At 32.3% G+C, this 26290-nt stretch overlaps 1 protein-coding gene across 1 annotated transcript; it reads right to left on the bottom strand.

Annotated features, from left to right (window-relative positions):
* Positions 1 to 858: 858 nt before the first annotated feature.
* Clc (clathrin light chain) lies at positions 859 to 26199 on the bottom strand. Its single transcript, XM_067265755.1, has 5 exons — positions 25947 to 26199; positions 13615 to 13646; positions 13156 to 13288; positions 6955 to 7066; positions 859 to 1308 (listed from the first exon to the last, which is right to left on the bottom strand). The coding sequence occupies exons 1-5, from the start codon at positions 26101 to 26103 to the stop codon at positions 1131 to 1133; spliced, it is 612 nt and encodes a 203-aa protein (XP_067121856.1). The 5' UTR covers positions 26104 to 26199; the 3' UTR covers positions 859 to 1130.
* Between the last annotated feature and the right edge of the window lie 91 nt (positions 26200 to 26290).

The following is a 26290-nucleotide window of genomic DNA, read 5'->3' as shown; positions in this document are numbered from 1 at the left end:
TCAAAAAAAATCCCCAGAAATTTTTTGGGGATGGTCCATCCAGATGTGTCAGATCCCATTCCTCATCACCTGGCCACCCCATTGTGGACTTGCTAAAAAGAGGCTTTTAGTGCCCACAGGGCGGAGAGTTAAAAAGAAAAAAAAGGTACCAAGAGGCTCCCTTCCACCAATCCTCTCTATCAGTGACTTTAATTTTACATCAGAGTTTCCAGTTTCCAGAGTCAATTTTAACTGGCGGGATTTCAGATTGGGTAGTGTCAGAATATATTATTAAAAGCTTTATATTTTTCATTATTACAAAATGGCAAAAAGTTTAATTTTGAGATTAGGGATGTTTTATAAAAAAAATTATAAATACTAATAACGAGTAAAATCGTCATTAAGTCCAATCCTACTCGAGATACGACACATCGATTTCCCCCTTATCTCTCCACCCTGTTGACTTTTAACCACCAAAATTTAACAATCATCAATGCCCCTAATACCCAAACCTCCCTGCAAAATTTCAGAAATTTTGACAAAAAGCACGGAGTTATTAAGCTTCAAACAGGGCGAACAAAATCATGAGCCCCCCCACATGTACAGAAAAACTCAGATTTTTTTTCTTGCATTTCTTGACGTTAAGGTCTCGAGTTCAAAAATGTACTAAAATCTTGGGAGTCATTTTTTGACCGATGGCCATAGTTTTCCTCTGTTATATATAACAACCAGGAAAGTAAAAAAGGAAAGGCTGTAGTTGGAGTAGATAAACAAATACTACAAGTCCTTTGAAACACCCAACCACCAGAAAATACCTCGACAACCTACAGTTCATTTTGTAACAAACGCAATAAGAATTTCAAAACTAATTTCTATAAATTGAGACAAATTTTGTTTATTTATAATAATTTTTCCATCAATATTTTGATTTCCAGTTTTCTTTTCATGACATCATTAGAATAACTAACAAAAGTCAAAATCATTTTTTGCTTATTTTTCCTTTTATTAGTGATTCTTTAATAATATGAAAAACTGAAACTTAATATAATTATAGACAACACTATTTTTTAGATATATAATTAAACGATACGTCTAAACTTATACGTTGTCTTATCAAGAATTGGTTTTGTTGCCAATTCTTGATAAGAATTTTAAGCCCGCTGGATGGGCGGAGACTGTTTCAATTGCAATATAATAGAACGCATACGCGATGTATCTCTGGTGGAACGCGAAGATTTGGGGTTGAAATCGCAAAGACGGGCAATTCTTTCCCAGTCTTGTCCCGGAGTACCGGCGTCTCTTTCTTCTATCCATTCTTTTTCTGCATTCCTAAGGTAGTAAAATAAATATTTTTAATGATTGACATTTTAATTCTTTAATTTTTTGTAAATTAGTTAAATTAGCAGTTTAACTTTATAACTAAATAGTATAAAACATTAAAGTAAAATAAATTTTAATTAGATATAATTACACAGGCTGTTCAGAAAATAATGCATCAGAGGACACCTGATGGAGTAAGAATGGAGTATTCTGTCGGTGGTCCAACACACTCTACTAAGAGCCCGAAGTACTTTTCCCCAAAAGTCTTCGGGCTCATGCTGTCTTAGTACAGCATGTGGGCAATGTGGATTTTCTTGTTTCCAGTAGTGCACAACTTGCCACAAGCATAAAAGGATGCTTTGTCCATGAAGCAAATTCGTCTGGGAATGATAGGGTCCATGTTGCCAAGGTCCATAAACATTTCTGCAACGTTTATCTTTGCACTGCAATCTTCAGGAAGATCTTGATGACATTGGGACTTGTACAGGTGATAACAGGACCTCTTGAGAATCGTAGGCACGGAGGTTGACCCAATTTCCGCCTCCAGAGCCACATGGCAAATGGAAGTAATTTGGTTTATCACGAATGTAACTATGATGTCTGTAGCTGTGTCATCCGTCATATGATTCCTGGGCCGCCCAGATCTTGGCACATCATCTAAGTCATTTGTGCATCAAAATTTAGCTAACATTCTTAAGAATGTAGCATGTTAGAGATACGGCCAATTGGGATGCAATGCATGACATCTCTTGTGCCGCATCCCTGTTGTAATAACTTGTTTCCCTCAGCCTTCTCATATCTCATTGTCACATGCTGTTTGCACTCTACTAAACCTGTTAAACTGATTTTAAATATTGTCTGGAGTAACAAAATACCACCACCAGACAGTAATTTGCATAAAACAGGTGCTTGTGATGTACAGTATAGGTACATCTTTATTACTAATTATTTAAAATCACCATAAGGAATTACATTTTTGAAAGCATTTTGTAACCATATAATCTGCAAACCTATCAGAGATGAGAGGTAATATACAGTACTGTCCATGTGAGTAACTGTCAGGTTAATGTTAATTACTGTATACCACAGGAGGACCTGATGACATTAAGAATGCCAGAAAAGCACTGATGTCAGTGCTCTGCTGGATGGAATTCTTGATTCATCAGGAGTTCCAATGTTGCATTATTTTCCAAACACCCAGTACATGTAAATTCTGTTTCAAAGAGACTACTGTAGAAGTTAAAAGTTAAAATTGATATTTTACTCATTTTTATCTACAATTAGAAAAAGAAATTAACAATAAATTACATCATATGAATGTAACAAAAAACTATTAATTTGATGCATCATTGTAGACCAGGGGTCGCCAAAGTGGATGATGTCAACCCCTGGGGTTGGTATAACATTATTCGGGGGGGGGGGTCGATTAAAAAACTGAAACTAAATTACAAATATAACTACACACATTATTATGTTTTTGAATATTGTTTTAATGAATTTAATAGTATAACTACCCATCAACATGTAAAATGGCTACAGATCAAGTCACACAGGACAGATGGAAATTGCCAAGTCCGTGCTCCAGTTCTTACTTACATAATACAGCTTGTGTCTGATTCGCAGAACGCTGATGTTATTAGCACCTCTACAGCCATTTTTAAGCCGCTCTTTGTTTAGTTTTAGTATTTCACATATATACAAAAATGTAAAATTAAAAGAAATGATTTAAAATAGTAAGAGTTTTTTGCTTGTAGCACAAACTTTTTGGTGGGGGTCGATGTGAGGTTTTAAAAAGTTGTAAGGGGTCAAAATCAAAAATGTTTGGTGACCCATTGTAGACTATTGGCCTTTCACAATTACACCCATACTGATTCCAGCTAGAATCAATAAGCTAAGTGAAGTTGTAGAATGATTCCCGACTGCACATAATACATAAATTATACAGTTTGATATAAAGTCAAATCTGAATTCCCATCCTAATGTCTTATCGCATGACCATCTGGCCAACAAAATACAGCAATGAGGAGCTCAAAGAACATGGCCTCTTGGATGATAAATAAAAATTAAATACTTAAACAATTTACAGTACTTCAAAATGAAGTTTTAAATAAGTATCTGGAAAGAATCTTGTATTAATAGTCAAGTTATAACAATTTTCTTAAAATCAGAATTTTGCAAGAAATACATAAATGTTTTATACAGATACAGTAGACCCCCCTATAACACGGGTTCATATAACACGGTTTCCTACATCACAGCGAAAAAATTGCGATCGGTTTCATATAACACACTAAAAGAGTTTCGTAATAATCAGTTTCGTATAAGCAAGAAACGAGAAAATTCACATCCAGGCGTTAAGTGTTAACAAATATCGCTATAATCACTAGCGCTTTCGACGAAACTATTTTCGTCTTCCTCAGGTGGATAAAAACGGATAAAATCCTCTTTCAAATCAAAAAATTTTTGAAATGCAAAAACCGCTTTAGAACTTTGGAACACACTCACCGATGGAACAGAGCGAGAAGAAATTTAAATGTGCGCGCGTGGTGACGTAGCGCATGCGCTATAAATTACTGAAATGTGGAGCTAGAGGTGTTGTTTTAATCTGTTATATAAGTTAACCCACATAACAGGCAAATCAAGCGTGGGCGTGTTGCACGGATTTAGTGCAGCGGTAAGAAAGGCCTCCCAAATAAACACGATGCTCCTGTTATTACAATGCCTGAGCATCATCACCTGGTCCCATAGCGGGGTGTATGGGTGCTGTAACACCATTCTTGCTAGTTCGGTGTCTGCTTTGCCTGCCCTGATGGAAAGTTGGTGTTCGGAAATATGACAGGCCAACATTCTGGTTGTCGCGCCAACGTAGTGGGTGCGAATACCGGAAGCAGTATTTTCCAATGGGATGGAGTAAACTCCAGACCTCTCTAGTACAGAGGTAGCATCCCTGTCGTTGCATAGTAGCCTCCTAAGATTTGGCTGTGGGGAGACTGGTAGAAAGAGCGCGTGTTGCCTAAAAACACAGCAAATACGTATGGTGACTCGGCCACAGTACGGTAATGCGGGAAGGACTATCGTGCATTCGTTTGGAACATGTAAGGCCGTGGGAGGAAAGAGCGATCTTTTGACCTTGTTTAGGAGGTTCCTGTACTTGGCATTAGTGTACCCCACCACGTTTACTGCTGAGCGAATGGCATTAAGTTCAATGTCGACAGCTGTTTGACTGGAAGATAACAAAAAAGCCCTTCTAATTAATGGGGCGATAGCTGCATTAACATAATGCTGTGGCTGGAATGCTGTAGCAGGGATTAAAGGTGGTAAGCAGTTGAATTTATGGAACATGGTATGAGAACATGGTATGGAACACGTTGCTCCTGTTATTACAATAACAGGAGCGTCGTGTTTATTTGGGAGGCCTTTCTTACCGCTGCACTAAATCCGTGCAACACGCCCACGCTTGATTTGCCTGTTATGTGGGTTAACTTATATAACAGATTAAAACAACACCTCTAGCTCCACATTTCAGTAATTTATAGCGCATGCGCTACATCACCACGCGCGCACATTTAAATTTCTTCTCGCTCTGTTCCATCGGTGAGTGTGTTCCAAAGTTCTAAAGTGGTTTTTACATTTTGAAAATTTTTTGATTCGAAAGAGGATTTTATCCGTTTTTATCCACCTGAGGAAGACGAAAATAGTTTCGTCAAAAGCGCTAGTGATTATAGCGATATTTGTTAACACTTAAGGCCTGGATGTGAATTTTCTCGTTTCTTGCTTAAGAGATCAGCGTGCAGTCCACCATCATTACGATTCAGTTTTGTATAACACGGTAAAACGTCATCGCTGACTCATGTCGCGCCAAGATTGGTCGAATCTGGACCAATAGTGGACTAGCAGCCGAACTACTTGCTGCCGCATATATATAGAGTTTAGGCGGGAAAGTATTGATAAATTTTTATACAGTTCTTGTAAAAACAACATTTACAGTATTATTCAACGGCCATAAAAATTATATTTCTATTAATGATGTCTCCAAAGTTCAGTGAATTCTTCACAGAAAGAATAACTTATCAGGAAACGCATCTGCTGTTCGATGAATCACTCCGCGACGAAACCAAGCTTAGGCAACGGCGTCTTCGAACAGTGCACACTTGGTAAGTAATCCAACAATTTTTTGTTTATCGCATAATTTATATGGATTATTCCCAAAAAATTATATGCGATTTGGAAATGTTGAGCCAAATTATTCTAGAATCGATTAATTTTATGGAAGAAAACCTTTCAAACAGCCGTAGCCCCTAAACTGCACACATGCCGGGTGATTGGCTCATATATTTAAGGGACTCGTACAACACGGACTCATATAACACGGAACGTATCTACCATGTTATGGGGGGGTCTACTGTATATATAAACATTTTGGCCATATAAAATAATTTTCATTTCAATAATTAGTTTTTTCACCAAATTCTGTTAACTGACAGTAACAAATAGTTACTATTCAATATCTTCTAATGAAGTGAACTTTGCAAATTTTCATTTCAAACAAATAAATAATAATTCAAGCTATTAAAAATAGATACAAAAATTGTTTTTGCCACTTACTTTGATGCTTCTCTGGAAGGCATTAAAAATAATAGAAAGTTAATTATTATTCATAGAATAAGTAATAAAATCATAACTTATAAATGAAGAATATAAAATAGAGTCACAATTATCCAAGGTAACCACGGATTTAACAATCTGAGGCCCGTGGGCACAAATATGGTGGAAACCCCCCTTTAATAGTAGACAAATTTAATGATGATTTAGAAAAATTTACATAAAATACTGTGCTTTCAACTAATTTCAACCAGAAAGTTGTAAATTTCATTTAAAAATAAGGTTATTATAAACATACATATATTGTATTGTGTAAAATTTTAATTTAATTGAAAAATACCTATATAAAATTTTTTCCCGAAATTTTCCGATGTTTCATAGGTTTTTCCCAGGTTAGGTTTTCTCTGCCTGTGGCCCTCATGATTAGGCCACACTAGGTTGTCGCAGTAATAGAAAAAAAAAATTGTGTTTTAGTTTTGTGGGGGCCGTGGGCACCGGCCCCAAATACCCTTATGTAAATCTGGCCCTGGAGATAACACACTCATTCTCTAAAGTAACTTAGATAATAATAAACTTTAAAAAATATTTGGTACAAAATGATCAACAAAATACAAACATATGGTTACAAAATCAAGGTATAACAAAATTTTAATTGTCATAAATCTTCTCATAATATAAATTTTTTAAAGTTATAGCCTCTTAGTTATACCTGTTGAATACCATCATCATCTGGATACCTAGATGACATACTTGAATTGTATGTCATCTAGCCAAAATTCCCAAAAAATGTGCTACACTATTGTTTCATCTTTGCTGAGAAAGCACACATCCAGAACTTTTCAGATAATGTAAAACCTTGGTTAATTGAGATTCTACTGTAATTTTAATTACAGTTTTTTTTTTATACAAACAACAGATATACTGAATGCTTTTATCATTTTAAGTTTTCAATAAAATTTACATTTACCTCTAAAAATAATGGATTTAATAATAATAATACTATGGATAAAAAATTTGTAATAAATTTGATTTTTTAATACAAAACTGTCTTACCTATTATTTAATTTGGCCTTTTCAACTTGCTCTTTGTATCGAGCATACCATTCTTCGATTTCTTTATTAGCCGTTTCTCTCAATTCCCCTTTCTTCAGTTCTTCTTCGCTATCTGAATATAAATTAAACATTTTTTAAAACTTAAAGAATTTAAAATTCATAGCAAAATATTTATTGTTCTTTATATAGCTTTAATAATATAATGTACACATACATAGATGATCACATTAAAAATAAAAACTATACAAAAAATGTATTATTGTTTAAATCAGCTTCAGAGCTCTCAAAATTTCTGGAGCAAATAGTTTTGATGTATACAAATATTTTCAAGACAACAAAACTGTTTGAAATATCAAAATTCTACATTAATTAAAGACAGAAATGTTTTAGTGTAAACTTTTCCAATGTGTTATTTGTTTTACACAAACAGATAATTTACATTTTAACTATAATTTACCTAAACAATTTTAATTTATGCATATTTTGAAGAGTAAATTACTTCATATAAAAAGGAATGTCTATCTGCAAATTTTTTCCAAGTAAAACATTAAATATTTTTGGGGTTTACAAAATTAAACTAATATTGCAATCCTCACATTTTAAAGAAGCCAGTAGCAATGAATATTCTTTTAAAAAAAAACTTATACCATTGTTAGTAGAATACAAATTAATTATAAAACTCGTAGTTGTAAACAGATAATTTTTTCAGCTTCTTTAGACATTCACAAACAGAAAAAAACTAATTTCACTAATTTGAATCAGATTTAAATACAATTCTTATTCTTTATTAATACATTTTACAATATTTTTTTTAACTTTTCAACCAAACCAGTTTTGAAACTAACTTGGTTTGGTTGAAGGATAAGTGCAGGAAGTTTTCCATATAAACTTTCCTCTGTTGCTAGTTTTTGCTAATTGTGGTAATTCATTTTTAGAAATATTTTTTATTTGTTAACATATATTCAGATTAAAACAACATTCAAGCCTGTATATAGCATCATTTATCTGTGAATTTATTAAAAGAATCTTGTAATAATGTTTTAAAACTGCAAAGACAAACTTACTTTTACAAAAAAAAAATTTCTCGAGACCATACATACTGGATGAGTCAATTTCATTCAGTCCCTTCACACGCTGTTGAGGTAATAACAATTCCATGGTGGAGTCGCTCTTTTATTGTAGGCTACTTGTCCGCCATCCAATGCAAAAAAGTTAAAATAGTCCCTCTAGCAGTAGCCCAATGATAAAATTAATAAATACATTTTTAAAAATATTTTTTTAAATGAATTTATTAATTTTATTTTTAAAATGTATCAAAATGTGTAAAATGTTCTGTACTTGAAGACAAAGATTAACAGTAGATAAATATTAAATCTTTTAAAAAGAAGCTAATTTCTAACTCTTACATTACTAATTCTGCTAAGATAGCAGACAATGAGGAATCTATAGGGATTACTTTTCACTGTTTAGAAAACTGCCTTCAAAGTGAAACTAAAAAGAATTATACATTACTTCCAAAGTATATTATTGCAAGAATAATAAGGTTAAGAATTGCCGAGTTAGACTTTTTATCTTTTGCAAATTCCTATTCAAATAGTTTGGAAGTCACAGAAGCCAGCAATTTCGAAAAACAAATTAAGAGCAAAGATGAATATCTAAACAAGGAGACAAGAGTAAAATCAAGAGAGTCTTACAGTAATTAAATCAAGAGTAAAATAAAAATAGAATTTGTTCTTAATGTGTAGAATTATTTCTGCATCTCGGTAATAAGCTTGGAAATTATTTAGTTGGAACTGAATATTACACAGATTAACTCTAAATTAACATTTAAAAAATGATTTCTACACTTCCTTAACCTGTTAGCTGTGCATCTCGATAATCCTAAACAACACCGCTGTTGCGTAGACGTTTTGTGGTTTTTAACCCTTTCCTGGCCGGGGTACCGATCTATCGTTACCCTCATTGTTTAGCAAAAAGGCCAGGGTACCGATTGATCGTTACCCTGTTAACAATCAATTTTTATAAAATTTATCGACAACAGATGTCAGCACTTGATGGCAGTGTCTTGTTTATTGTCTGTTTCACATATTTTTGTCCAGGTGGTGTTTTGTTGACTTAAAAAATTTTAATTATCAGTTTTTTATTCTTAATTTTTCATTTTCTGATAATTTTTTATTTCATTTTTAGCATATTCATGCAATAATATTACTATAATAAGTTCATTAATGCTATAATAAGTTTATTCAGCTATAATATGTTAATGCATTATAAATATTCAAGTTATGACCTTCAGTTCTGATATTTTATATTTTTTTAATTTTTAATTTTTTTTTTTAAATTTAAAATATCAGCAAATGTTACAATAGTAACATTTGCTGATATTTTAAATATGTAAATGTTAATTTAAGTAATATGTAAATGTTTCTATTGCTACTGGTAATCATATGTTTATGACAAAAATATATAATCTTGTTTGATATGAAATGAATAAAGTATATTAGTTCATTATATTAGTTGAAAGCAGAATAAAGTTTAGATTTCAAACAAATGTTTGATATAATGTGCGATAATTTCACAACAAATAAACATACATGCATAAATGTTATATCAAATTGTACAGAACAATATTCTACATAGTTCTGGCTCAGTGACAATAAGAATGAAGTAACCAGACAATGTTAATTTTGACAAAAAGTAACAAATTTTCAAGTTTGAATGTCAGTTATAATATATATATATTTTTTTTCTCATAAATTTTTCACAAACTTTATTGAAAAATGTGGTATTTAAAACTAACTATATTGATAAATATATGTAATTTTTTTCATATGAATAAAATAATAATTTAATTTTTGGTGAATTTTTAAAATAATATTGCCCGATTCACCTATTTTGCCCTTGGCCATTTTACAAAAACGTAAACAAGGGGTGTGGCAAATGGCAGGCTAAAGGTTAAAGTGGTTTTTCAATTTGTGACATCTCACTTAAAAATTGTTGTAGATATGATCTGTTTTTGGTTTCCTATCACGTACATACTACACTTTACGATTGTTAACTTCAAAATATTATTCTCTCGTATTATTTCTCTATGTTGATTTAGAAAGCTGCAGTTTTTTTTATTTGACAGAAAATAGACATATCTTGGTAACGTATATAACAAATTAATGGAATATTTATAAATAAACAAAAACATCCAGACACACTGTAAAATATCAGACTTACTTCTACTTCAAACCAAAACAGTGAAAGGAAAATACATCGAAAGTAGCACTAACGTTTTGGAACCTCAAGTTCTTCCTCAGATGAACAAACAATGGACAAATATGCGATGGAACAAATCTTTTTCGAAATTCTGAAACATAACATTCTAAGGAAACTCGTGCCTTCGTCATTTTGCATTGTTCGTTCACCTGAGGAAGAACCTGAGGTTCAAAAACGTTAGCGAAAGGAAAATATATTGAAAGTTGCACTGTTTTGGTTTGAAGTAGAAGTAAGTCTAAAATTAATAAAATTTAAGATTTAAAAATATTAAAAAAAATTGTTTTTTTATAAATATTTCATTAATTTGTTATATACGTTACTAAGATATGTCTATTTTCTGTCAAATAAAAAAAACTGCAGCTTTCTAAATCAACGTAGAGAAATAATATGACCTATAGATTGTAACGCCGATCAGCATGGGGGTGGTGGCCTTTCTAAATCTAGGTCAATACACTTTTATTATTGATGATGTGTATTTACACTATTGTACTAATAGTAGACTATAATAAGCGATTATTACTTTATTATATTAACTATACATGTATTTCTTACGTATTATGGAAGTATTACGATAACCGGAAATACAGTACTTTGTTTTTTGAAAGATTTATGGCTGAATGGTTTAAAAAATATGCTTATTTGTTAAATAGGATGAATATACATAAAAATTTATTAAATTCAAGCTAAAAATAGATAAGAATAATGATTTATAATTGTTTGTATACGTTTGTAGCTGACAATGTAGCTCCGAGTTGGTATAACTTTTTCCAAGAAAGTTCCCACCCCACAAACCCAAGTCAATGCTTATTGGTTAAAGGATAGTCATTTAGCTATAATATACCAATTAGAGCCCAACAGGCATGCTAACTAGGATTTTATTGTCAAATGAACAAAAGAAGGATCTCCCATAGACTTAACATGGAAAGGAGGAGTTTTGTTAGTAAATTTAAAAATACAGGGTTGTAACAAATATCTTATTCATTGAAACAGACTTAGTCTTTGTAGGTAAAAACCAATCAGTGCTTAAATCGTCATCAACTAGTTAATTACGAAAAAAAAATTGACACTTACTCCAACTGGAGTACTGAGCAACAGTTTAACAAAAACCGGTTATTCCAATGGGAGTACCGCGCAAACAACTGGTTAATATAAACTAAACATTTTTAACATAAGGTTGGGAATGTCATTAAAATTTTCATTGCTTTCTTGTTATTCTGGATGATCGTGTGTCTCACAAATTTTCAAGAGAATTTGATTTAAACTGTTGCATAATATTTCAAGGTAGTGTGCAAAGAGATTTCTATAGAGCTGTTTTCTTCTCTTGCTACCAGTCTCTCAAACTTTGTTAATATTATAATTACTGTGAAAGGATCTTTAATCTAATTTTAACTTTATCTGAAACTGTAAAATCTTTCAGGTCTTAAACGTCCTCAGACCACCTCACCAAACAAATGCTTTACTCGAACTAAGGAATGGCTTGGAAGTTCATAAACTCATCCAAGAATTGAATCATTCAAACATTCAAATCAAGGGTCTATTTATCTATCCAATTTTTATAAAATTAGCAAAAAATCCTGAAACATAGGCAGACTTCCTGAAGTCTGCATTGGTCTGTGAACCTCCAGAGTTCTGCCTATGTTTCAGGTCTATGGTTGGTTGGTTGGATTTGGGGGTTTTTTACACAAAAGCCTGGATATGCCATAAAATCTAATAGTCTAAATCCTTGTTTAACAATTATTGTTACACATTACATACCAGATAAAGATAACTATTACAGTTGTCTTGGAACATAAAATATAAGTTTAGTAAATTAAAAGCATATTAGAATTGTAAATTGCCAACATTTAGGGGCAATAAGTTAACTGCATGTCAGAAAAAGCCTAGGGACTGATTGTATATGGGTAGTGGCGGCAGAGGCAAAGATGACAAGTGTCTTACAATAACTGTTTATTTTAACAGCAAACTTACAAAAGAATAATACAAGGTGCGATCTAGATCATCTGTTGGACGAGGAGCTCCGGATGATGGTGATTGGGTACGGGATGATGCCAGAAGTTGATGAAGCCCCAGGGCAGTGGGGAAGAAGAGTCCGTAGAACAGGTGGCAGACATCGGCGTATGGAGTGGGAGGCTGGTAGACATTCTGACAAACACTTATAGGCAGGTGGAAAGCTCAGTCTTCTCCTCTCTCGACCTTGGTTCGGGGGGTTTTATATGATTTTCCCTCGAATCTTCCCCTCGATTGGTCTTGGGTTCTTTTCCCCTTTTCCTGATTGGTCATTCTTCTGTTTCTAAGCAAGATGGAAACCAAGTCTGGCCAGGGATGGCGCCCGAACATTGACAACTATGCTCATAATTTATACTGTTTGCCCCCCTTTCTTGGATATCTGGCTTGACCGATCAGCCAGATGTTCTGTGTCCGACTACTCCCCCTCCGAGATGGTCCCAGGCTCACATGATCTAACAGGTGTCCTTGACCATAAGTCTCTTCTCCCGTTTCTTGATTGTGTACATCCCGACTCTTATATATGAGCACCCTGACAAAGCCTCTCTCTCACTCAGTGGACATTCCCCTCTGTCGTTCATCACCGCATCGCGTTTGTTTTTGAACATGTGTTTTACTTCGAGTCTATGAGTCTACTGCCCCTACACATGTTCTCAATCCGATTGAACCTCCGACATAGCAATTTTACAAACAATTGAAATTCTGATGCGATTTTAGGACCTTCACAGAATTTTTATCACTATAGTGTTTGGATTTTTATTTTCAAAGCTATTTTTGCTTCATCTTCAAATCCTAAAATATGCAAATATCTAAACTTCAAAGTATGGTGCTCATTGGTTTATAAGTCATAATTTGAAATCATTGTATGGACTGTCAATTTTATTTAAAGAATTGACAACAATAAAATTCAATTGCTTTTATAAATATAATAATTACCTTTCTTTTGTAGCATCTCTTGTTGGCTCTCGCGCCATTTACGAATTTTTTCTGGCTCCTCTCTAAATACAGATGACTTATTCTGTAACACTGTCATAGATGCGGGCAATGGAGCTTCCAAATTTCCATTCATCTATTTAATAAACAACAAGGTTAAATATAAAAATCACAGAATATGCATTTTTTGCATTTACTCATTGTTTTAAAAATTATGATACATCAAAGATTACACAAAAATAAAGAAGTATATTTTAAAGAAAATTCAAAATTTAAAATTATATATTTAATGAATACTGAAAATAAGTTTAAAGACATTATTACTATAACAGATAAAGCTAATATTTTATCATATGGAAAAACATTATTTTATAAGACAGAACTATTAAGCTAAGATATATAAACAACAAAATATTAGTTTGATTATAATTGAACTGATTATAAAAAGAAAAAATAGTTTACCTGAGATTCTGGGAATATATCATTTGCAGATTCTAGAAATAAATAAATATTAATACAAAATTACAAAAAATAACCATCAATTCATAGTAATCCAACAATTCTGTTAATACAATGGTTGGAATTTTAATAGTGAGAAAACTGCATTTATACAATACATACATTTTATTCTGGATATCTGTTTTTAATATATAGTCTTCACCCATCTTTAGAATTTGGACATTTTCATATTTTTAAAAGATATTTGATGCCCTCAACAGACTCACTTCTATTGACATTTGCCATTGAGAAATTATATGTGCAGCTTATTGCACAAATAATTTCTCTTGGTTTAAACTATTGACCATGGAATGATTTCTTTATCTTGCAAAAAAGACTGAAATTACACAGGCTCATATCAGGAAAATATGGAGGATGCTTTGGAAGAATGCAATGCCTCCAAACTACCAATCTAACACATTTACCAATCCTAAATCATTGGCAATGTGCTTTGTCATACAAGACAATAGGAGAAAAAAAAAATCAATCAATTGGGACCTTTTCTTCTGTATTGCTCTTTCAAAAAAAAAAAAAAAAAAAAAAGTGCATAACACATCATAGATGATCATGGCTTTTTCTGGTTCCTAGTATATCTTTACAGTCAGGCTGATGAAAAACAATGCAAATCATCTCCTTCCTTATAATGTTAAAGATAATATTTTGCAACTTTATAGGAGTGCCATTTTTACAGTCCAGTCAAATGATGAGAAATCCAAAAGCTGCAGTTTCCTCTAATTTGGTCTTTAAGATATAACAGTGTGCATACCAATTCAAACTTTGGCAGCAAGTTTGAACTGTCCATCTTTATCTCCTTCCAACAGTGATGCAACCATTTCCACCTGCAATTCATCCACAGGACTCTGAATACATTTTGAACCTCATTTGCATCTTCTGAACTGTTGTACCCATCTTGCAATGGCTTTGTACAGTAGACAGTCTACTGTACAAAGCCATTGCAAGATGGGTACAACTTCTCCATAACCTTCCCAAAGGCCTTCATAACATTCTTTTGTTGTTTGAACCTATGCCACTTCACTCTTAAGCCAAGTACATTGTACTGTACATCCTTGAAAATAAAATCATCATTTAGGCTATCAGTTTAAACTCTCATATTTCAAAACTATTGCAGTGATATCTCTCAGGTGATACGGACATTACATTAGACACCAGACACACATCATACTACTTTTCACAAATCCCATTTTGTATTTTTACAAAATTATAGCATAATTCTCACTATTAAAATTCCAATCTATGTAGAACTCTCATATAAAAATTATTTCAGAACAAAAAAATGTTTAATATTTAGATACAAAATAAATACTAAATAAATGTAGGTACATGATTTTCGTGTATATTTCTTTTCAGTTCTTTTATTGCAAAATAATTGCATCTGGAGAAAAGATCCAATTATTTTGCAATAAAAGACGAACTGAATATCTTATCTGCAAGATCAAAATATTTTGGTTATCTTAACTTACCATTTAGTTTTGTATTTTTGAATATGGTACCCACATTGCATACAACTCCGATAAATTTTTCTGGCACTCCATATTTTTAGATTTACAGCTTTTATGATTTTGTTACAAGATTCATACCATACCAATGATGGATTTAAATGCCTTTATTTTTATTGACTATCTGTGTGTGGTGTTATATAACCCAACATATATTTGCAAGATCAATTAATCAATCAATGCCCTGAATAGACATCTTTAACAGATTTGAAGGAATCAATTTAAGCCATCAGAATGCACATTTACTGTACTCAAACATTAAAATTTCTATTTTCAGACTGATTTTATGAAAAAAAACAATGCCTGGTTAAAAACATTTCTTAGAGATTTAAAATACTGCAAATATTACATGAGAGAAATTACTTTTTTTTTGATAAGATAACATATAACATGTAACTGCTAAGGTGATTAATACACACATCAAAGTTAGCCAATCAAGTAATTAGATACACATGTATACCGATATAAGTATTTGCAAGAAAATAAACTGAATGAGTATTTATATCCCTTAACTGATATTTAAGGAGTATTTTCTAGAACTGAGGGGTAATATATAATTTTTCAAAAAACTTTAAATTTATAAATTTTTTATTGTAAATTATTGTAATGTGTGTTTTTATGTGATTTTATTTTAATTAAACAAATCCAGAAATTAGAAATTATTAAAGCTAGATATATAAAAATTACTGCAAATTAGCATTGTCTGCTAGAATTCTAGCAGACAATGCTAGTTTGGTTAATTTAAAATAGAAATAAATAACATTGACGTATCGTATGACTTCAATTGCAGAAATTAATTTTATACAAACAGAAAAAACAAAATATCAAACGTTTACACCAAATTCTCCGATGCATGTCGGAAAGTGCAGAGAACAGACCAAAGATTATTGCATGTGAATTCAAAATGACTAGTGAAAATAAGAAATGTAATAATTTCATACCTTTTCTATTCTTTCTTTTGGAATCGCACTGAGTATAAATCATACTATAACTTGTATAATTTATAATCAATATCAATTAGTGTTGACACCCATCCAGTTTTCACCTGGATGGTCCGGTTTTTAATTCATTGCCCAGGTTAACTATTAATTTTGTCCAGGATTTCGTAGAAATTGTGAAATTATGATGAAACTAAGTACTAGCAAATATTTTTATAATTTACTTCATTTTAACAGCAAAAGACTTCACACTCACCGAAACTTAATTTGCCATCTTACACAGACATATATTGCACCTGTCAACTTTTTTTTTTTGCTTCTCACCTCTTTAAACCTGTTATTTCATTTCTTAACTTAGATTGCTCCTACACAAGTCCCTAACTGGTTTAGAACTGGCGTACACGTTATTCTTCGCATGGTAAAATAACATTGCGCACTTCTGTTAAAACAAACCTTACCTGCCGTCTGGGTCAGCATTTTTGAAAGGGTGGCAACACTAATATCAATTCAAAATAAATCAATTATCCAATTTCCATCTTCCATTTAACAAAATTTAAAGAGATTGAAGTAAATAGTTAATTAACTAAAATAATTTTAACATAACTGAATAACATTATCCTAAAAATAATGCAGATACAGTACATGCCTTTATATCCCATGAATGTGCTTTGAGCAGCACCTGTATTTTGAAAATCCTGGATACACCACTGACATTTTAACTCTCTCTGCATAATATATAGAAAGAAACTAGTTTTTAGGTCTAAAGCCTGGAATCCACACTACCTGAAAACAGAAATTCAGAAACAGAACTGAAAGAGTTTTCGTTTCAGTTCTGTTTTCGTTTTAACTTGGAAATGTGCCATCTGTTGATCAGTTCTGTAATTGTCATAGAGAGTCAAACATGGACGACGCTACGGATTTTGCCATGCTAACAATGAAATTGTTAATAATCTTTGAGTTATTTACATTTTTTTCCATACAGACATCGATGAATAATTCCAAATCTATTTGTTTCCTCATCCTTTTCGCTGCACTTTCCGCCATTACGACAATCAAACTACACGTGACTAATGCACATGACTATGCGTCACAAATCCTTGCATTTTTATTGGTTGCAGTACGACAAAAGCGCGGAACAAAAATGGCAAAGTTGAATAACTGAACATTCCAAAACTGAAAGTTTCGTCAGTTTGGCTTTCAGTTTTACGATTACGTCGTGGATTCTGGTAATGTGAGTCCAGGCTTAACTTTCAATGAACAAACAACTAAAATTCCTGTCTATTAACTGTTGAAATTGTGCTTGATATATATATATATATTATATATGTGTATATATGTATATTTAAAAATGATTTTATTTAATAAGTAAATCGGCTACTGGGAAAATAAACTATTAAAAAACAAAAACCTTAATGTTTCCAGCAATAACCTACAAGGAATTAAGTTACATCTGCACTACAGCATTACAACACGGATATCGGAGTAAGGAGATTGATGGGCTTATCGACAAATTTCGGAAGGTAAAAAATCGGCAGCTTCCTCCTATGAATCAAGGAAGAAAAGTGATTCTCAATTATTTTCCATTCTTGCACACGATGATTAAGAAAGTAGCCAGAAATAACAACATAAGGTTGTTGTATCGACGTAATCTTACAATATATCGATTATTGAGAAACGACAAGAAAGAAAGAAAACCAGAGTTTTAAGACAGGGGGGTATATTCTATACCTTTAAAAGATCGCCGGTTTAATACAGATCTGGTATACGTTGGTGCAACTATGAGACATTTAAAGCAGAGGCTTAAGGAGCATAGATACTCCATCAATAAGAGCTTGGATACTACTGTGCTAGCAGCTTTCGCTAAGCATCAAGATGTCGACGTTCATTGGGACAAAGCGTCTATTATTAGGGCCACGACCAACAAACAAATGCTGAAACATCTAGAAAAGCTGGAAATCTACAAAGCCCACGTTAACACGGGTTGCATTAACCATAGGGACGCAGATGGTTTATCCACGGCATGGAAGTCGTTTTACCGAAATGCATAACGTTCTTTCTTGTAATAGAAATATTTTTGCGGCAGTATTTTTTGTTATTTGTTTTTATTTTGTTTTTATTCTTACTACGATATTTAGCTCATGCGCAGTTTTGTTAGTTTCTAATATACGATGGCATTTTTACTTTGGAATTATTTTTGAATTTTAAATATTTGTATTGCTTGGTTCTATTTTTTCTGCATTCTTTTTTGTTTAAGTTCGTTTTAACTGATGATGGCTGTTTAAAACAGTCGAAAACGTTATTATTAAATAGTTTTTATTGATGGAAACATTAAGGTTTTTGTTTTTTAATAGTTGATTTTATTTAATCATATAAATTATAAAATAAAATATGAAATAAAGATGAAAATTTTTTTTAGATTTATAACAAGAGGGATTGCTGTACTTTCTATGTCTAAAGATTTAGAAGTTAATTAAAGCATCAATATCTGTCTTCGTTAAACAATTCAGTTTCTAAAGTTTTCTCAAAACAATTTTAGACCCAATTTAAAGTTAATATTATTAGCATTATCTTATGATGCCATTAACATCAACTTCTACAAAATGCTAAAACTAATTTTTTAACAAAGATCTGTGTCTTGATGAAATATAAATCAAGTTTAAGTCATTTTATTCGACTTTACGTCTGTCCGTCACAAATACTGAAGTCGTAATATCACTAGAAAAGTGTTAAAAGCACAAAATCATGTTACTGTATAATAAATGAGAATAAAAGTATATAAAATCATATTAAAATACTCAGAATCAGAATCAAAATACTGTATCAGAATCAGCTGTTGATGCTGACGATCCACAGCCATCTACGTCCGCAATGTAAATAAACAAATTCAATGTAAATATTGGCAAATTTAACAAATTAGTTTTTCCACTATCACAGAATAATTTTAATAACTATATTTGTTATTTAACCTTATAAAATTATTTCATTTTATAATGTCTTAGAGAAAACCACATTCATAAAGAAAGAGTCCGCGATGTACTGTCAATATCGCCAAATTGTAAACATACTGTACATGTATTCGTAAATTTACATTACTTTTTTCTGTACTATATTAAAAACTAAAATTTATTTGTTTAAGCTTAATATATGGTTAATAAGAATATTTTTTATTAAAAATTCATTTATAAATAAAATACAGAACTGGGAATGGTTATTTGTAGTTTAGCCTAGTGACAAGTAAATTCAACTTAAGTCGCCTCTCCTGGAACAAATTACAGACATAAGGTGAGGTATACCTGTATTATATATAGTAGAGCGTCGAAAATCGGAATCAATTGGGGACTTGGGTTGTTCCGATTAGTCATTTGTTCCGATTACCGACTTTGTACGAAAAAATATATTGACCTGTCCGATGTTCAAATTTTTCTCTGTTGCGTGTCGCTTCGTGTTGAATTTTTCTCCGTTGCGTGTCGCTTCGTGTTGAATTTTCGTCAATTTTAAGCCTAACGAAAATTTTTATAATAATAATCGAGGTTATCGTACCGTTAAAAATTATTTCTGCATTTTGTACAAACAAAATAAATATATTGAAGAATATAAAAACATGAAAATTATACTTTAGAAGTAAATCTAGTATCAAAAATGTTCGATTCAGCACGACACAGTCCGACTGAAAATCGTTCCGATTAACGACGCTCTACTGTAATCAGATACTTTATAGTACTTCACTTTTAAATCTCTTTGGAAAGAAATGGATATGATTCTTTCTGGACACAAAATGATATCGCATCTGTAATAGATTCTTGCCCAGTTTCTCATTTGTAGAACTGAATTTAGAAAAGCAACTTTCTTTCAAATGTAAATCTTTCACAATTGCATTTTCTTTTCTGATCAAGAAAATCATGATGCCATTTTTCCCGTAAATGAAACAAATTAACTAAATTTGATACTCTCAAAACTGTCGAAAATAGTTTCGTTCTACATAATAAAATTCGACATAAGCAAAATTCAATAGAACAACATTGTAATTCAAAAATCAAATGATATTCTACTTAATTTTCAGATGTAGAATCACTAAGTCTTTTGGAATAAAATAATTTGAAATAAAGTAATTTTTATAAAACAGATGAAAAAACATGCTATACATTTTTTTTTAAAAATATTATCTAGATATTATTACTTCTTAGAGTGACCTATACTTCTTGTTTGAACAAACAAACAAACAACTTTTTCCTAATCTAGAGTTTAATTTGTCAGAAAAGTTTTTCGCTATTTTAAACAGTCATCATCAGATTCAAAAATTCATTAGCATTGGCATTCTAGAACTTATTTGAATAACTACAAAAAAATTTTTTCCTCCTAAAATAAAATAATACTGGTAAATTTTGGGATAAAAGTGAATCGGTATAAAAAACAATTATTCAAATATCAATATTTTATAGAGATTTATGAAGCTAAAGCTGAGAATCTCCAATATAAACAAAATAAAGAGGTCAGATATACAGTTTTGCTACTTATACTAGCAAAACAGCTTGAGATAACTGTCAATGTCAAGAAGTACATAGTGCTTATCAGGAAATATAGTTGACCAACTTCATGTAATGTATAAAGACAATTTAAGAAATTAAACTTTCTATAATCATTTAAATAATGAGAAATATTATATTTAAAGAAAATAAAAAAAATCATCAGAATGATTACTGATCATTACAATTCTTTTTTCATATTTTAATTAATACATGCATTAAATTTTCTAGTGTTTCAAATTTGTATTTTCAAATTCAAGAACTAAATTTAGTATTTTCTTATTACATAGAATGATGTTAATTATAATTTACACAAATTATCTTCCTTTTATCATCCAAAAATACCTTAATTAAAAATATAAACACCAAATTACAGCCCAAATAGGCTCTAATCTGGCTAAACTTTTCACTAAACAAAGTAATTTTGGTCTAAAGGCTGGGAGTTACGCCATCATCTTGTATTAATATTAATAATTTAATTTTTGAATTAAATAATTTAAGATATTATGGAAGAAAGGTCTGTATGGAGTGGTGTTTGAATCCACAGTTTCCACTTACCATACAAAAGCATTACTAGTTAGTTACTCTATAATTTCTGAATTAGTATTAAAGCTTTTGATTCTTTCTTGAACGTACTTGAAACCATTGTTTACGGAAAACTGCTGTATATCAAATTTTCTAGTTGGTGAAAGTGTGTGCTGTGATCAACTATCAAACTGAAAACATGTCACAAAATATAACTTATTTCTTTAGAAAAATATATAAATTTACAAATATTTGCAATGTAGTCTAACAAAGCAGAAAATATTCATAAAAGTTTTAGTAATAAGTGATTAAACATTTTAAAGAAATTTGTGATGTATCAAAATTATCATTTAAGATGTAATGAATGAGCATAACATGCGTGGTAGAAAGCAATTTACCAATCTGTTAGTATTTTTTGAACCAAATAACCAACTTACAACATATAGAAAACAAAGCCTAAATTATTCTACTAACCAAATAATGCTGGATTAATGCGAGATCCGGAAATTCCCCTAAACGTAAATTCGTAAAAACGTAATAATTTTTATTCATCGTTCCCTTTATTAACTTGAGAATTTTCTTATTAAAAACATCCTGCCTAAAAACAATCTGGGATATAAACATCCTGTCTAAAAACGGTCCTGGACGAGAAAATATGCGTCCCCGGCCATATAACTGTCAACAATCCTTTGTTCTTAAACTGTATCCAGATAGTCTTGCAACCTAAGTTTATAGTTAACGTCCGAACTCATCATATATTTTTGGTCCCTGGAACACCTATGACCCCGATCGCCATCCACCCTCGATCAAGTGACCGATTTTCCCAGTCAAAAGCTATAAAAGCCACTCCTTTCCCCCCCTCAGAGGAGTCTCTTATCATCTGCCGGACGAATGCTATTGCAGGTCGTCACACCGCTTGGACCTACCGTCCTAACATCTCTGCGCTCAGTCGCGACTGTATAAAACTGTGCCTATTTCGGATACTTAGCTACCCTTCATGGATATCCAAGTGCTAACTAACTAAGGAAACGAATTAAGAGGCATGAACTGAACTGTAAGCTCTCTCTCTCTCGAACCCTACGCGACTTAGGGAATTTAGTCAGATTTGTATTGGTGTCCTTTGTTAATTTTAATAAATCTTGTTTTATTGTTAAATGGGCTCCTCTTTGTCTCGAATATCACTTTCGCCTTATCGTCGTCCCTATCTCACCTCCTATCCACTCATGTAATGAGTAACATGCAACGTAACAGCTATCCTTGACAAGTGAGAGAAAAGAAAAGGGAGACACGACTTCCGCCAACCTTCCCTTCTCACATATTGGTGTCAGTCGAGTGGGGTTTCATCTTTTTCGGAACCCTGGTAGAACACCAACAAATCACATATTGGTTTTGCTCCGATCTCACATTAACAATTACTGTTGTTTTTTTTTTACTTTAGGGGACAAATGATAACTACATAGAAATGGACAAGGCTTGGCACCATAATATATGAACAAACATGATACCAGTAACCATTTAGTACTATATCACTATTCTGTTTGTGTTTGTCTTAAAAATATTTAAAATCCCTTTCAAGTCAAAGTTTTCAGCTTCAGTTACAGCATGATTAAATAAGACATCTAACTCACATGGTCATAGCTGCGTGATTTGAAGAATTATAATAAATATATACTGTCTGATTTGTGTATACGTTAGACCGTTGGACTTTGTTAGTACTAGTTAACTTTAATGTACGTAATTTATTGGATAAGCCCTATTAAGTAATTTCTATTCAGAGGTTCCCCCCAAGTCATTCCTCTGACTTCTTGATATCATTGATAAAGTCTTCATATTAATAAATATTACAGTACATTTTTTCTTTATACTATTTCTAAAAGTAGAATCATCTTTCTTTGTGAGAACCTGTACATAGCTGCATTATCTTGGGATAGGACATTTGTCCAGAATGCATAAACAGTATATAACAGAGTATATGCTTGCATTTTAAAGCAACCTCTGCACCTGTAAATAGAATGTGCAAGATCTCTACCTCCACAGTTCAGTTAGAGATGCACCTTTAGAGTATGAAAACAATGAGCTTTTTGGTATTAAATTTAAAAAAAAAACCAAAATACTAAAAATGTTCAAAGTATTTTATTAAATGTGTTTTTTGTAAATATAACAAAAAACCTGTCATTAAAATTTCAACACCATTCTTGCATTCCAACAAACACATTAAAAACAAATGTTTTCAGCAATTTCATAAGCCTGCATCAGGTTTTCAATCTAGCTTCAATCTGATAATATTTGAAATTAGAATGTTACTTGCTAAGTAACATTATTTTTTCAAGGTATAGAAAATTCTTTATTTCTTGTGTGTTCAGAATTAAAAATAATTTTAAAATGTAAAACATTAAACATCACTTATCAAACAACATTCCAGTTTTCAAGTGTTATCAAACTGAAGCTAGACGGAAACCCGACAGACTTATAAACATTACGAAAACATTTGTTTTCTTAACGTGTTTGCTGGAAATGAAAGGATAATGTTGAGATTTATGTTAATCATAGTTCCAGCTTTGTTCATTGCTTTCAAAAACATTTTTTCTTGTTTTCATAACTATCTTCATATTAATATATACCATTATTTTATAAATTTAGAATAAATTTAATACATTAATACAGTGCTATTCAATCTATGGGTCGCAGAAAATTACCTTGGGGTCGCACTGTTAAAATGTTTGAATACCATTGCATTAATACATTCATTCAGTTAACTAGATAAAGAACTTTTGTTCATAGCTAATATTTAATGCAGATTATAAGTATGTTAAAAAATTCATGTAACTTAATGCAGCATAGTTCAGTACATTTTGATACATTATAGTAAAATTATTCACTAAACATACATACAAAATGTAAAGTTCCTCAATAAACAATTGAAAATATTACATGTCTTAAATCTTTGTGTTTGCCAAACTAGAAATGTGAAAATATTTAAAGGGACATATCTCAAAAGATTACTGCCAAATCCATGGTTTAATTTTCCATTTTCACTCCATAATGGCAGCCTACAAAGTGCACTTAGAAGTAGAAATAAATTGTCACAATAATTGGTTGCAGCTGTCACATGATTTTGACATCACTGCCTCTCTCCTTCTAGAATACATGATTGCATTATATAGAATTAACATAACAATGGCCCAGCAAAGTTAGGATTTTTTTTCTGGGACTAAATGGATAATTAACAATCAATGAAACATTGATCCTAGCTAAAAGTACCACCAAAAATGATTATGAACAAATTGCCCAGGTGCATAACAATCCTTATAGTTATAAGAAGTTAATTTCGTAGATACGTATGTTTGCAATCACAATAAATACACATAAGCCAGTTTTTTATGTCGGATATATAGTATATTCAATCAAATGCTCCTGTAGGAGAGAGCACGAGAGATTTGTTTTTCACTCCTCCAACAGCTTTTACACCTTATTTCCTTGTTATGCAATTGCTTTGTCTAATTTCCTAAATTAATTTGATGTAATGTGTATAGCGTGTAACCTTAATGTTGAATCGTGTCGCACAATTGCAGCGCCTCTACTACATTGGACAATTCATTCCTACTTCTACGTGCACATGCACGGAAACAAAAGCAACTAGTACGGTCTCCATGTGCCCGGATACCCTAGACCAGTGTTTCCCAACGTGGGGCCCACGCCCCACAGAGGGGCAATTTGATTGTTAAGGGGGGCAATTCGAAAATGGACTCATCCAGAGTTTAAGTTAACCGTATAGCCGCTGTATGCCATATTTATTGTAAATATTGATTTAAGTTAGTTTTAATTTTCTTTGTTCTTTGTTTCTCTTTCCTTCTAGAACTTCCCTTTATAACCCTTTTCCCTTGGGGTGGGATTAACAATTCTGGGAACCACCGAGAACAAAGAGATGAACAAGGCCCTGAGGCCGGTGAAAGGACATTCTTTGCCCAGACCTCGAGGTGGACAAACGTGAGTTGTGGTGTTCCAGGTTGCGTTTGGCAATGACTGGAAAGTGCAAAAGACTATGATGAAAGGATTGGGTTTTATCGTGGTTACAATAAAACAGTGTGGCAATTAAGTGCAAGAAAAACTTCAACGAACACGACAATGAGAGACCTTCCAAAAGACTTCAACGTATATGTTGGGGGGCATAAGAATTTTAGAAAGGCTTAGGTGGGGCATAGCACAAAAAAAGGTATGGGAAACACGTGCCCGGATACCCTAGACACTCTGGGATAAAACCGGGACATAGCAAATTCCACCTGAAAGATACCAGGATGTGTACTTTTATTCTGCCATCAATAGAAATGAATTTAAAAGGAGTAAAATGAAAAAAGTAGAAACAATTTTTGAATAAATTCTCAGTCACTAGATGGCAGTCCGAAAAAAAACTCCGGACATCTGGCAACACTAGTACCTAGTCGAGAAACTTTTGGCCCAATTTTCTGCACCGTAACACTAATTCCATTATCCAACGCGGTAGAGGCGCTGCGATCGTGCGACACGATTCAACATTAAGGTTACACGCTATACACATTACATCAAATTAATTTAGGAAATTAGACAAAGCAATTGCATAACAAGGAAATAAGGTGTAAAAGCTGTTGGGGGAGTAAAAAACAAAACCAATTTGATTTTGATACCATTAAGTTTGCTAGGTTACGCCTTCAACTTTCTGCGCTCGTTACTCACAATTACCATCAAATTAGGCGCAGGTAGAACTCTTCGAGGGATAAATTAAACCGAAAATATTTATGAAATTGAGGATTTTTTACCGGTAGCGGCTAGGCCTCGATTTTCGGAAACGTCAAAGTTATCGTCCTCCAACCCGGCCAATTCGGTTTGTTCTCTGGCCAGAAACTCCGCCGCCGGATCTTCTTCTTCTTCTCCGACGTTGTTGAAATTGGCTTCGAAAGCTTCGTACTCTTCCATTTTAACGGAAACTTTAATTACCCAGAAAAATATCAAACGCCTCCTTTCCCGATGATTAAGATACCTGCCACCTATTGCATCGGTGCGCTCCCTGCCGGTTTCTTAAGCCATTTCCGGTATGACTCGGTTACGTAAATTTTTATCAATTGTAAATATTGATTTAATTATCGTCTTTAATTATATGTGA

This window comes from Centruroides vittatus, unplaced genomic scaffold, assembly GCF_030686945.1.
Source record: "Centruroides vittatus isolate TY-2023 unplaced genomic scaffold, ASM3068694v2 contig_2433, whole genome shotgun sequence".
Classification (NCBI taxonomy): Eukaryota; Metazoa; Arthropoda; class Arachnida; order Scorpiones; family Buthidae; genus Centruroides; species Centruroides vittatus.
Note: the sequence above shows the minus strand (reverse complement) of the source record. Positions and strands in the feature narration are given on the sequence as shown.

What these genes read in the sequence shown, in the direction of transcription:
- Clc (XM_067265755.1), bottom strand. Translation starts at nt 26,103, where the DNA reads ATGGAAGAGTACGAAGCTTTCGAAGCCAATTTCAACAACGTCGGAGAA. An exon ending in ATATATTCCCAGAATCTCAG is followed by an intron (nt 13,289 to 13,614) that starts GTAAACTATTTT and finishes TTTATTAAATAG; the next exon opens with ATGAATGGAAATTTGGAAGC. An exon ending in AAGGCCAAATTAAATAATAG is followed by an intron (nt 1,309 to 6,954) that starts GTAAGACAGTTT and finishes TTACTACCTTAG; the next exon opens with GAATGCAGAAAAAGAATGGA.